The sequence below is a fragment of the Callithrix jacchus genome, chromosome 6 (genome assembly GCF_049354715.1).
Source record: "Callithrix jacchus isolate 240 chromosome 6, calJac240_pri, whole genome shotgun sequence".
NCBI lineage: Eukaryota > Metazoa > Chordata > Mammalia > Primates > Cebidae > Callithrix > Callithrix jacchus.
In genome coordinates this window covers 1900286-1912759 of record NC_133507.1, presented here as the reverse complement: position 1 = coordinate 1912759, position 12474 = coordinate 1900286, and the positions used below count along the sequence as shown (strand labels likewise).

General features: G+C 50.5%; 1 protein-coding gene across 1 annotated transcript in view; it reads right to left on the bottom strand.

The window, feature by feature from the left end:
- CYFIP1 (cytoplasmic FMR1 interacting protein 1) overlaps positions 1 to 12474 on the bottom strand; it is a 104336-nt gene that overhangs the window by 59790 nt on the left and 32072 nt on the right. The window contains 8 exon segments of the mRNA XM_078375649.1: positions 1112 to 1216; positions 3364 to 3492; positions 3583 to 3679; positions 7606 to 7787; positions 8939 to 9040; positions 9241 to 9318; positions 11643 to 11732; positions 11804 to 11926. Coding sequence (XP_078231775.1) covers positions 1112 to 1216; positions 3364 to 3492; positions 3583 to 3679; positions 7606 to 7787; positions 8939 to 9040; positions 9241 to 9318; positions 11643 to 11732; positions 11804 to 11920 — 900 coding nt within the window. The 5' untranslated portion in view covers positions 11921 to 11926.

Sequence of the window (12474 nt, the reverse complement as noted above, 5' to 3'; positions counted from 1 at the left end):
TAGCTGGGCATGGTGGCACGTGCCTGTAATCCCAGCTACTCAGGAGGCTGAGGCAGAATTGCCTGAACCCAGGAGGCGGAGGTTGTGGTGAGCCGAGATCGCGCCATTGCACTCCAGCCTGGGTAACAAGAGCGAAACTCCGTCTCGAAAAAAAAAAAAAAAAACAACAAAAACTAGCCAGGCATGCTGGCAAGCACCTGTAGTCACAGGTACCTGAGAGGCTGAGGTGGGAGGAATCACCGTGGCCTGCCACACTCCAGCCTAGATGACAGAGCAAGTGTCTGACTCAAAAAAAAAAAAAAAAAAAAAAAAAACCAAACAAACCAAAATAAATCTCACTTGTATCCAACAAAGGACATGTATCCAGAATATATAAAGAACTACAAATCAAAAGGGAAAAAAGAGCAAAAGCCTTGAAGTGGCACACCACAAAGGAACACACTAATAACATGGAAAGCCATTAGGGAAACATGAACGAAACTACAATGAAACACTAGCCAATACAATTGCAATGACGTATTCATCCTCAGGATGCCCACCCCCCAAAATGAGACGGTGCTAAGTGCTGGCAAGGATGTGGCACCAGGGGAGTGCTCTCTCACTGCTGATGGGAACGCAGATCAGGACAGCTGTGCTGGAAAGTCGTCGGGCTGTAGGTAACTACTAACCCTGAAAACAGACACTCCCTGTGACCCCTGGTCCCTCTCCTGGGTATGCACCCCACAGGGGACAGTAACACTGGAACAGAGAAGTTATGGTGTAGTACTAAGACGGAAAACTACATCATGATGGAAAGTTATGCACTGAAGCTACGGGCTCCCTCCAGGATGCGCCTCACGAACAAGAGGCTGGTGACAGAAGCTAGACACAGAAGAGTACAAACAGCACAATTCTCTTTGCATAAAGCTCCACCCAGGCAAAACCAGTGCACCGCAGAAGGAAAGAGAGGGAGGTTGCCTCTGCAGACAGGAGAGGAGAAAGCCCGTGCCCCAGACTCCACCCAGCCTTAGCATTTCCTGATGTAGATCATGGTTTCACACAGGGTTTTCACACAGGACTCACTTCCCCAAAATTCAAACTGCACACAAGTCAATAAAAACATGTAACTCACCTTGAAGTACTTGTCAATTTTGGATAAGTTTATTCTTTTCTTGGCATCTAACTTATAGATGTTACTGACACTCCCATCCATCAGGTACAGACCAAATCCCATCACCTGAAAAGCCACAAAGTGAACGATGCAATAAAGCTCAGAACTGCCAATTTAATTACCCATAAGGACTTACACTGTAACAGCTGCCAACTTCGAAGGCACAATTTGAAACATATCACAAAGTTCTATCTTTAGGCTGCTTGTCTGGTGCTCGAAATGCATCATTCTATCCTCACTGAAACTGTGCTACAAAGTGGGGGCTGGGCTTCTAGGTCGGTTGCTGAAAACTGAAAAAACAAATCCTCTACTAGCGTAACCCAAGCAGCAGGGCTGTTCTAGACCTGTTAGCTTGGTGCAAAAGTAATTGTGGGTTTTTTGCCATTCAAAGTAATGTCCAGTGTGTAGCCACATGTAACCAGTTTTGTTTTGGTGTATGCAAACTACAAATCCTTCTTTTTTTGAGACAGAGTCTCGCTCTGTCACCCAGGCTGGAGTGCAGTGGCGCAATCTCAGCTCACTGCAACCTCCACCTCCCAGGTTCAGGCAATTCTCCTGCCTCAGCCTTCCAAGTACCTGAGACTACAGGCACCCATCACCATCATGCCTGGCTTTTTTTTTTTTTTTGGTATTTTTAGTAGAGGCAGGGTTTCACCATGTTGGTCAGGCTGGTGTTGAACTCCTGACATAAAGTGATCCAGCCACCTCAGCCTCCAAAGTGCTGGAATTACAAGTGTGAACCACCGCACCCAGCCATAAACTAAAAATTCTTAACGTGGACTAGCCAACTGCATGCTCCAGTGCTCCACAGGGGCTCGTGGCCAGGGCTCCCACACCAGCTGGTGCAAACACAAAGTTTCTGCGGTCACAAAGCACTCCATGGACAGTGCTCCTTCAGCCCTGAGTTCCTACCAGTGCTGTCCTGCTCAGGAAGAGTCTGGGGGGCTGGACTGGTGGGACACCCAGCAAAGGGTCCCCCAAGGCCACCCTGCAGAGGTAAAGAATAGAGCAAAGGGAACTGCCACCCATCTTTCCTGTGAAAAATGCAAATGATAGCCAGGCATGATGGTGGTGGGCGCCTGTAATCCCAGCTACTTGGGAGGCCGAGGCAGGAGAATTGCTTGAACCCAAGAGACGGAGGTTGCAGTGATCTGAGATCGCGCCACTGCACTCCTGCACTCCAGCCTGGGCAACACAGCGAGACTCTGTCTCAAAATAAACAAAGAGAAACACAGATGAAAACACAGATTATAAGAAGAATAATAAAGAATATGGTGAACCAACAAAAGGCTACTTTAATTATAATGGATGACACAGGTATCAAACTCCGAGGAATCACATCCTTGGCAAGTAGAATTTTGGATAACCTCTGTCACAACGCAGCTTAAAGGCTGGGCGTGGTAGCTCACACCTGTAATCTCAGCACTTTGCAGGGGACAAGGCAAGAGGATTGCTTGAGGCCAGGAGTTCAAGACCAGCCCAGGAAGCAAAGTGACACCTCACCTCTACAAAAATTCAAAAACTTAGCTTGGCATTGGTGCCAATGCCTGTGGTCCCAGTTACTCAGGAGCCTGAGGCGGAAAGATTACTTGAGCAAAGGAGGTTAAGGACACAGTGGGCTGTGTCTTCTGCACCACTGCACTCCAGGCTGGGTGACAGAGCAAGACCCTGTTTCAAATAAAAAAAAAAGGCTGGGTGCAGTGGCTCAAGCTTGTAATCACAGAGCTTTGGGAGGCAAAAGCAGGAGGGTTACTCAAGCCCAGGAGTTTGAGAACAGCCTGGGCAACATGGCAAGATTCTCTCTCTATAAAACATTTAAAAATTAGCCAGGCATGGTGTGATGCACTTGTAGTCCCAGCTACTGGCAGCTGAGGTGGGAGGATCGCTTGAGCCCTGTTGAGGCTACAGTGAGCTGTGATTGTGCCACTGCACTCCAGCCTGGTCAAGAGCAAGACTCTGCCTCAAAAATAAAACAAGAGCAGCTTAATGCTCAGAGAATTTTTGAACCAGATCTCCACCTTCTCTGAGGATCAGCATGTGACACACTCGTGGGTGTGCTGAGAGCCTGTCGTGCAGATGTGTGCAAGGGCAGGGCACTGTTCATGCACACGACAGCATGCGAATGAGACAAAGCTGGCAAAAGGACTCTAGATGAAGCAAGCACAGCCTACTGACAAGAGCAGTGCCACAGGCTAGCATCCCCACACAAGTACCTTGAGAAGCATGTGTTTCTCACTGGGCGTCAAATACATCCTGTTCTCATAGTAATCCACACACAGATTCACGATGTCTGCCAGGAGCTCTTCATAGCCAGCAATCACTTCGAGCTGCTGCTGCAGAGACTGAAACACAGAGCAAGAGACTCATGTAGGGGCCTGGTGCCCGGCCGGCAGCTGAGCCCATCAACCTGAGTGAGAAAACACCAGCCTTACCTGTGTGATCTTGTTGTGATTGGCCAGGAACATGGACAGATTCTGCGATTCCTGGATGGACTGTGGATCTGCCATTTTACGCAGAAATTGAGCAGCCCTTTGAAAACAAAAAGAGTTCATCTCAAAATGCACCAACATGCCCCGTAAAAAAAAAAAAAAAAAAAAGCCTGGTTTGAATGGGATCCCCTTCCTCTACAGTCATCTGCAGAAATGTGGATTGATCTCAGAGGCCGGCTGTGATTGTAGCCCTTTCAGGCATCTCTGGCCCCGTACACCAGGTCAATCTTCTGCCAACTTAGATATGTTTTGCACAGCCTGGGACAGCTCTCCACCCTGATGGTCACAGCTGATGGGCTTCCTGCAGGGCCCCTGTACACTGGCCTCTGCCCTACACTGGTAGACGCCCACCTCATCTAGGGGCACAGGGCTCCTGGACTGAGTCTGAGAAGGGTCACCGCCACCTCCATGACTCCCACAAGCCCTGCCATGAAGACAGCTGGCACTGATGAGGTTCTCTGTTGGGAACACTCTTGACCACACCTCCCCAGGTCACCTCAGGGACCACTGGTGCCCAAAGCCTTGAGACAAGGCCCTGGCTTTTGCTACAAATTTGTAGCTACACAATTTGGTGTGCACAAAAGGACCCGTACAATGAGGCCCAACAATACAAAACCGCAAGGTCATGCTGAGCTGTGAGGTCTGGCAGAGCAGGGCGAAGTGGGGTGTGAGGATTCTGATCATCTAGGGCTGGCCCCTCAAGAAGGGTCAGTGGAAATGGCCCACATACGGATAGGTGTATGCAATCCAGAGCCTTGCAGACTTACTTTTACAAGTTTCCATGGCAGGCCGGGCGCGGTGGCTCAAGCCTGTAATCCCAGCACTTTGGGAGGCCAAGGTGGGTGGATCACAAGGTCAAGAGATCGAGACCATCCTGGTCAACAAGGTGAAACCCCATCTCTACTAAAAATACAAAAATTAGCTGGGTGTGGTGGCGCATGCCTGTAATCCCAGCTACTCAGGAGGCTGAGGCAGGAGAATTGCCTGAACCCAGGAGGCGGAGGTTGCAGTGAGCCAAGATCGCGCCATTGCACTCCAGCCTGGGCAACAAGAGCGAAACTCCGTCTCAAAAAAAAACAAAAGTTTCTATGGCAAAGACTGATAACCCAACCTTCATTTCTTGCCCTTCCTCTTTAGGAACGAGCCCCACATTTCCCTGGAAGAAAAACACATTCCAGGGAGCCCCACACATTCCATGTGCGTCGCCTACCCTGCAGCTAGCTATGGCCATGTGACCAAGGACTGGGCCGTGAGACACAATGCAAGACACTGACAAGCACTCAAAAGTTTACTCATAAAGGAGTGTGGAGCCCATCTTTCCCCTTTCTTCCTGCTGACTGGAATGCAGAAATGACAGGTACAGCCTAAGCAACCATCTAGGACCACGAGGCGACACATGAAGCAGAAGAGCAGGACAGCAGGAGCCTCGGATCCTGAATATTGCAGAGCCGGCAATCAGCTGCAGACCACCTAACCCAGGACTTTTCAGGAGACAGAGAAAGAAACTGCAATCTTTTTGAAGCCACTGTTGTTTCACTGGGCTTTAAACCATTACATACAGTTAAACCTAATATTAACCGATACAGGAACATTCCTTGCCTTTTAAAACACGTTTCGTGGTCCAAGCATGGTCGCTCACACCTGTGATCCCAGCGTTTTGGGAGGCCAAGGCAGGCGGATCACTTGAGGTCAGGAGTTTAGGACCTGACCAACATGGTGAAACCCCATCTCTACTAAAAATATAAAAATGAGTTGGGCGTGGTGGGTCACCCATATAAATCCCAGCTACTCGGGAGGCTGAGGCAGCATTGCTTGAATCCAGGAGAGGTAGAGATTGCAGTGAGCCGAGATCACGCCACTGCACTCCAGCCTGGGCTAGTGAGATGCTGTCTCAAAAAAACAAAAAAACCATGTTTCCTTTTTTTTTTTTTAAATAGAGTCTCACTCTGTCACCCAGGCTGGAGTACAGTGGTACAATCACAGCTCATGGTAGCCTCGACCTCTGATCTCAAGTGATTCTCCAACCTCAGCCTCCTGAGTAGCTGGGACCACAGGTGCATACCACCATGCCTGGCTAGTTTGTTTTTGGCTTTTGTTTTTTTACAGGTGGGGTCTTTCTATGCTACCCAGGCTGGTCTAAAATTCCTGGGCTCAAGTCATCCTTCTGCCTCAGCCTCTCAGTGTGCTGGGATTACAGGTGTGAGCCATCGCACCTGGCCGTGTTTGCTTTATTGATTTGAGTACTTGTTGAGGCAGTGGGTGGGGAGACTAAGGAAGGGGTCAGGGATACTGTTTTCTATTTTCCTCAAGTCTCACCAAAACCGTACGAGTTGTCTTGGCAATGACACTTGGAAGAGGTTATACTAGTAGGCTCCAGCAGGTACCAAAAAAGCCAGGTGCATGTGTGAGTGTGTCTGGAGGGGGTCTTGGGAGTGACGGTCTGGGAAGGTGAACCAACAGGGGTCCCAGAGAGAGGTCAGAAGAAGCAGCTCTAAGAGCTATGGAGCTGCCCCAGGCCCACTGTTTGGTGCTCAGGGGAACCTGGAGGTGGTGAAGACACTGGGGAAGGGGGCTGCTGGAGGGGAATCCTCCTCCCCACCGCCTTGCATAAAGCAGCCCCATCTGTAAACTGTTTTACAGACTAGACTTTAGAATAAAGGCGCTACTGCTAAAAGGAAAAAAATCCACAACTTTTAAGTACTTTTAAGTATTGAAAACCACTGATGCTGGCCACCTCCCCCATTTCCCTGAGAAGCCAAAGCAGTGGCTGAGAAGGCTACTGAAAATCACACAGGGCTGGGTTGTGCGGCTGGGACCATGAGCCCACGCCTACCAGTGAGTCCTGAGGCCAGAATCCCACAGATGCTGTTATCAAACAGGGACCCTTCAGACTTCCAACCCGAGAGGGGCTCACAGGTCAACTCCAGAGGCCTTTCTCTAGTTCTGAAGATCTAGGCTTCTGTGCAGAGCTGATTTTAGGTGATACATGGAACACTGCCTTATTTCACACGAATGAGGCTTAAAATTCTGCCTGACCTAGCTCGACTCCTACTGCTGCCTCATTTTGTCCCAAGTGGGGTGTTTTTTAATAAAGACATGGCAACAGTTGTATGATTTAAAATGAAACATAACTAGAGCATATTGAGATGCAAAGTAAGGCCTCTTCAATTTTAATTTTAGAGCTGAGATGCCTTACTTAGCAGAGGAAATAGAAATCAGCATCTCATTCCAGCAAAACATGTCTTCAACAGCACAGAGCACAGGCTAAGCAGAACGAGCACGTCAGGAGGCAGCACGCCGTGTGCCACTACCTGCCTGTCACCCGCCACCCGCCACTCCGCAGTGCTCCAGAAGCACACACTGGGCCATGCCCACCTCTTCTGCTTGTCTTGTCAGCATCTCTAGAAGCTCTCTACATCCAAAAAGAAAACTGCCAGGGAGGGGAGCTGCATGGAGGACCTGGAAGTGCAGTGTGACCTCAAGACACCCGTGACTGTGCATGGGCCCTGTCCCTGTGATACTGGGATGGTGGCTCGCGTGCTGGGGACCCCGGCTGGCGAATGACCAGCACCAAGGACTGCAGCCCTGATGTACAAGGTGGGCTGCAGAGGCCACCTGCCACCTTGCCAAGATGCTCCCTGAGCCCAATGCCTGTGCTGTGTGAACTGGGCCTATATCTTGTGTGTGTCTGTCTTCCCAGGGGCTCGAAGGTCCTCCATGATATGTGAGGACAGCCAGGATGCCTAGAGCCTTTTCCAGCTTTGCAAAGCCATATGCACTTATCTGCTGGCTCCCCTCATCTTATCCCTCAGAGCAGGTGCTCACACAGCCCGGACAGAGAAGTAGCTGCTGCCTACCGGAAGTGATGACTTCCACACATGGACACATAACGCGCTATGTGCAAGACAGGTCACTGAGCCGGTGCTCTCAGGAGGGCCCGTGGTGTGCTGCAAGGCCAGCGCTCACCTCTTGTATGCCGAGTGGTCATTCTTCACGCTGCACTTCATGTTCTTCAGCTCATCCAGCACTGCAAACATGTTGATGAACTTGCCCAGGGTGATCAGGTAGGCTTCGGACACAAAGTCCTTCCTCCTCTCCGCGTGGCACAGGCGCCTCACCTCCCCGCAGAAGCGCTCAATGGCGTTTCTCTGTGCAGAGGAAGCAGGAGGGCAGAAAACTGCAGGTCAGTGAGGAGCCAATCCCATGTCCCAGCTTCAAGCACCTGCAGTCACTGCTCCTCATTAGTAAAGATCTGCCCAGCGGGGCTCCAGGCCCAGGTGTTTACAGCGTGGGCAACCAGCCCCTTACTGAGAGCAGCTCCCGGCCTGCTCTGCACCATCATCAGCTGTTTTACATTTAACCAACTATGTCACTAAATAACAAAATCCTGCTGATTATTTCAGCACAATTACTGAGGTAAATGCCCCAGTAAAACATCTGTAAAACTCAGATGCTCTACTTTTCAGAAGTGAAAAGGGGAGAGATGTTTTCTTCTTGGTAACTTTCAAGGTAAAACAAAAAAATTTATCTCCTAGTTAGTTCCATCTCGTCCCTTTGCATGTTTCCAAAATACTTCTTTAAGAAGCAGCAAGCTCCTTCCATGCCTAACGAAGGCCAGGGTGAGGACCACCAAAAATGGACAGTCAGGTTGAAGCTGACAACAAATAAATACCTGAAAGACCAGATGAATCAAAAGTACAGACTGGCCGGGAGCAGTGGCTCACGCCTGTAATCCCTGCATTCCGAAAGGACAAAGCAGGTGGATCACTTGAGGTCAGGAGTTCCAGATCACCCTGGCCAAATGGTGAAACCCCATCTCTACTAAAAACATAAAAATCAGCTGGGCATAGTGGCAGGTGCCTACAATCCCAGTTACTCAAGAAGCTGAGGCAGGAGAATCACTTGCACCTGGAAGGCAGAGGTTGCAATGAGCCGGTATCACGCCACTGCACTCTAGCCTGGGAAACAGTGAGACCGTCTCAAAAAAAAAAAAAAAAAAAAAAGGTACAAACTGGCAGAAAGTCAAAGCATTGTACTTGACAATGACAGAAAGCAGGCTCCATGAGGAAACACGAATTCACTCCAAGAGAAGAGATGTGAACCACAAAAGGAGCACTGATTCTGAAAGGGCATGTGAGACTTCAGACCGTCAAAGGCTTTGGTCCCTTTCGTCTCAAAACTGTTACGGTTGCTTTAATCTGCAGGCACTCTGTTCAGGGCGTCCACAGTGGCAGCGGGTAGGAAGGTATCAGCAGCCCGCCCCTCGGTGTTATACCCCCAGATTATTTTGCCATTTTACCTGGAAGTACATAAAATTCATCAGTTTTGTGACCTCAGGCTCCAGAACCTCCACAGTTTTCTCATAAATTTCCACTCTGTTAGGCTGCTCGTTACATTTCACCTGGGAAGAAAGAAACAGGAATGAGATAAGAGGCTTCAGTCCAGCCAGAAGCAGCCGCTGGGCTGCTACAGCTAGTGATCCCGACCCGCTGTGGAGCAAGAACTGGAAGGAGAGTGGGCCAGGCGTGGGGAGTGGGGGCGGGGCCGGGGGCGGGCCTGGCAGGGTGTGGCCGGAGGGGAAGAGCCAGGCGGGTGGGGCACCTGTGGGATGGCCCGGGAGCAGCTCCTCCAGGTGTACAGCATGACAGCATATTCTTGGCCCTCCTCCAGCATCTCGTTCTGCAACAGAACACAGGGCAAATCAAAGGCAGGCAGGGGAACTAGCGTGGAAAGCAGATGCAAGCTGCTAATATCTAGACAAAGCGCCATGAACTATCCTGAGCACTGTAGCCCGTGTGCCAAGACACAGCTGCCGAAAAGCTAGTGACACTGAAATACGGTGCCAGGGGCCACAATGACCACTCAAAACACCCCACAGCTTCTGCAGGCGAGAGGGGCATCAGTGATGTGCAGGCATCTCTGAGGGATGCCACGGGCGCCACACCTTGCCTCCACCCAGCGCTGAACAACCTGCTGGCCATGAGCCCTGCAGCTGAGAACACAGCGGAGGGTTCAGGGCAGACGCCCCGCCCACTGTGAGCACACACAGCATCCTCGTGGCCTCTTCACCGGCTCAGAGGACCACCCAGTCCCAGAGAGGACTAGAGGCAGGGCTGCCAGCCCTGGGTGTGCAGAAGGAAAAGCTAGGAGCATGCCCACAGCACTGGAAATCTAGGCAGAGTGCCCACGGGAAGAGGACGGTCATCATTGCTGTAAAATTGCTTTTGCTTTCCATTAGTTTTTTTTTTTTTTGAGATGGAGTTTTGTTCTTGACATCCAGGCTGGAGTGCAGTGATGAGATCTGGGCTCACAACAACCTCTGCCTCCGGGGTTCAAGTGATTCTCCTGCCTCAGCCTCCCGAGTAGCTGGGACTACAGGTGTCTACCACCATGTCGGGCTAATTTTGTATTTTTAGTAGAGACGGAGTTTCACCATGTTGACCAGGCTGGTCTCGAACTCCTGACCTCAGGTGATCTGCCCACTTGAGTCTCCTACAGTGCTGGGATTACAGGTGTGAGCCACTGCGCCTGGCCAACAGCATTTTTTTACGTAATAAAAAGAGATAAAAGGGAAAACTAAGTAAATGTGCAGAAACAGTTGAATTGCGCACATTTACAAAATGATTTACACAGCCATTAAGGATTGCTTTCTCCAGCACATTTTCATGACATGAAAATATTCTTGTCCAGGCACAGTGGCTCAGGCCTGTAATCGCAGTACTTTGGGAGGCTGGCTGGGCAAACTGCTTGAGTCCAGGAGTTTGAGTCCAGCCTGGGCAACATGGTGAGACCCTCCGCCTCTACACAAAGTATTAAAAAGTAGCTGGGCATGGTGGCATGTGCCTGTAGTCCCAGCTACTCCGGAGGCTGAGGTGGAAGAATTGCTTGAGCCCGGGAGGCTGAGGCTGTAGTGAGCCGTGACCACACACTGCACTCCAGCCTGCACAACCTGAGTGAGACTCTGTCTCAAAAAAAAAAAAAAAAAAAAAAAGAACAAATGTTCATGAGATCATGAAAATGCATAACTAGCTGGGTGCGGTGGCTCACGCCTGTAAACCCAACACTTTGGGAGGCTGAGGTGGGCAGATCACCTGGGGTCTGGAGTTTGAGACCAGCCTGGCCAACATGGTGAAACCATACTTTTACTAAAAATACAAAAATTAGCCGGGTGTGTTGGTGGGCGCCAGTGTCCCAGCTACTCAGGAGGCCGAGGCAGAAGAACTGCTTGAACTCGGGAGGTGGAGGTTGCAGTGAGCCAAGATCGCACCACTGCACTCCAGCCTGGGTGGCAGAGCAAGACTGTTTAAAAAAAATAAAGAAAGAAAAAAAGCAGGGGCCGGGCGCAGTGGCTCAAGCCTGTAATCCCAGCACTTTGGGAGGCCGAGGTGGGTGGATCACAAGGTCAAGAGATCGAGACCATCCTGGTCACCACGGTGAAACCCCATCTCTACTAAAAATACAAAAAATTAGCTGGGCATGGTGGCGCGTGCCTGTAATCGCAGCTACTCAGGAGGCTGAGGCAGGAGAATTGCCTGAACCCAGGAGGCGGAGGTTGCAGTGAGCCGAGATCACACCATTGCACTCTGGCGTGGGTAACAAGAGCGAAACTCCATCTCAAAAAAAAAAAAAAAAAAGAAAAAGAAAAAGAAAAAAAGCAGAACTATAATAATGCAATTCATTTATAAATCTAAATCCCACATGGGCGCACACCTGGTGTGTGTGTTTGCAGATCTGGACAGGGAACAAGCATTAACAGGGGGCGCCCTCAAAACACTGACAAAGGTTTTCTCTGGGCCAGAGACACGGAATGTTCGGAAAGAGTGAGCATTGTTTTTATACTAAGAAAAACAAATACTGTCTTAAAAACAAGGCATTTCCTTCACTTTCTTCCCTTTTTCCTCCCTGCATAGCCTATGGGATAATACCAAAAAGTATACATCTCCCCTTCACACACGCCCTTCGCTTTTTTCCCAGAGAGAAACAAAGACACACAGCAGTGTTACCATGCTAGAGTGGACGGTGGCTTGCTCAATGTATCTCGCGATGCCAGTGACAAATGCATTTCTGTCTTCAAAGTTAGTGTTGAAATTTGGCTGAAAGGAAGAGAAAAGCTGTCACGTGGGGTCGGAGTGCAGGTTGACGCCCACAGCTGCTGGGCACCCACCTGGTAAAGCAGCGAGGATGGTGGGGGCTCGATGCAGGGCTGCTGGTCGGGCAGGGGCAGCTCCTCCAGGAGGTCCACGTTGGACAGCGCGTCCTCCAGTGTCACCTGGGCCGCCATCCTGGGCTGGAAAGACACACAAAGACCCCTGTTCTGTGATGAGGAGGGGGCACCTGACAAGCTACAAGGTGGGGTACCCAGGCCTCCAACCCCTTCCCACTCTTCTGAGGGCACTGGAGATGGCTGACATGGCATGATCAGTCCTTGGAGTCACACATCCCTAAGGGCACACAGACCAGTGGGCTGGGAGGCCCTGTGCAGCTTTCCTTCCACACTCACTGAGAACAGGCTCTCCTGGCTTCCAGGAGGGTCACAGTGTGGGGGACACAGTTCTTGCCACCCCTCCCACCATGGGGGCCGCCCCGTCCCAAGTTGCTGGTGCTGAGGATTCTGGAGGCTGACAATCCCTCACAGTGCTGGAGGGCTAGCACCTCTGCAACTGCACATCCACCCAGCAGAGCCTCCCTGAATGCAGCCACCTCCCAGATGGTGCTCTAAACACTCTAGGGACTGACATAGAAAAGACAGGTGCTCTGCTGCCTGACACCAGCAGTCTAGCTGTACAGACAGGCTGAGATCACAAAGAGTATGGGGCGGCTGCAGTGGACAGAAAC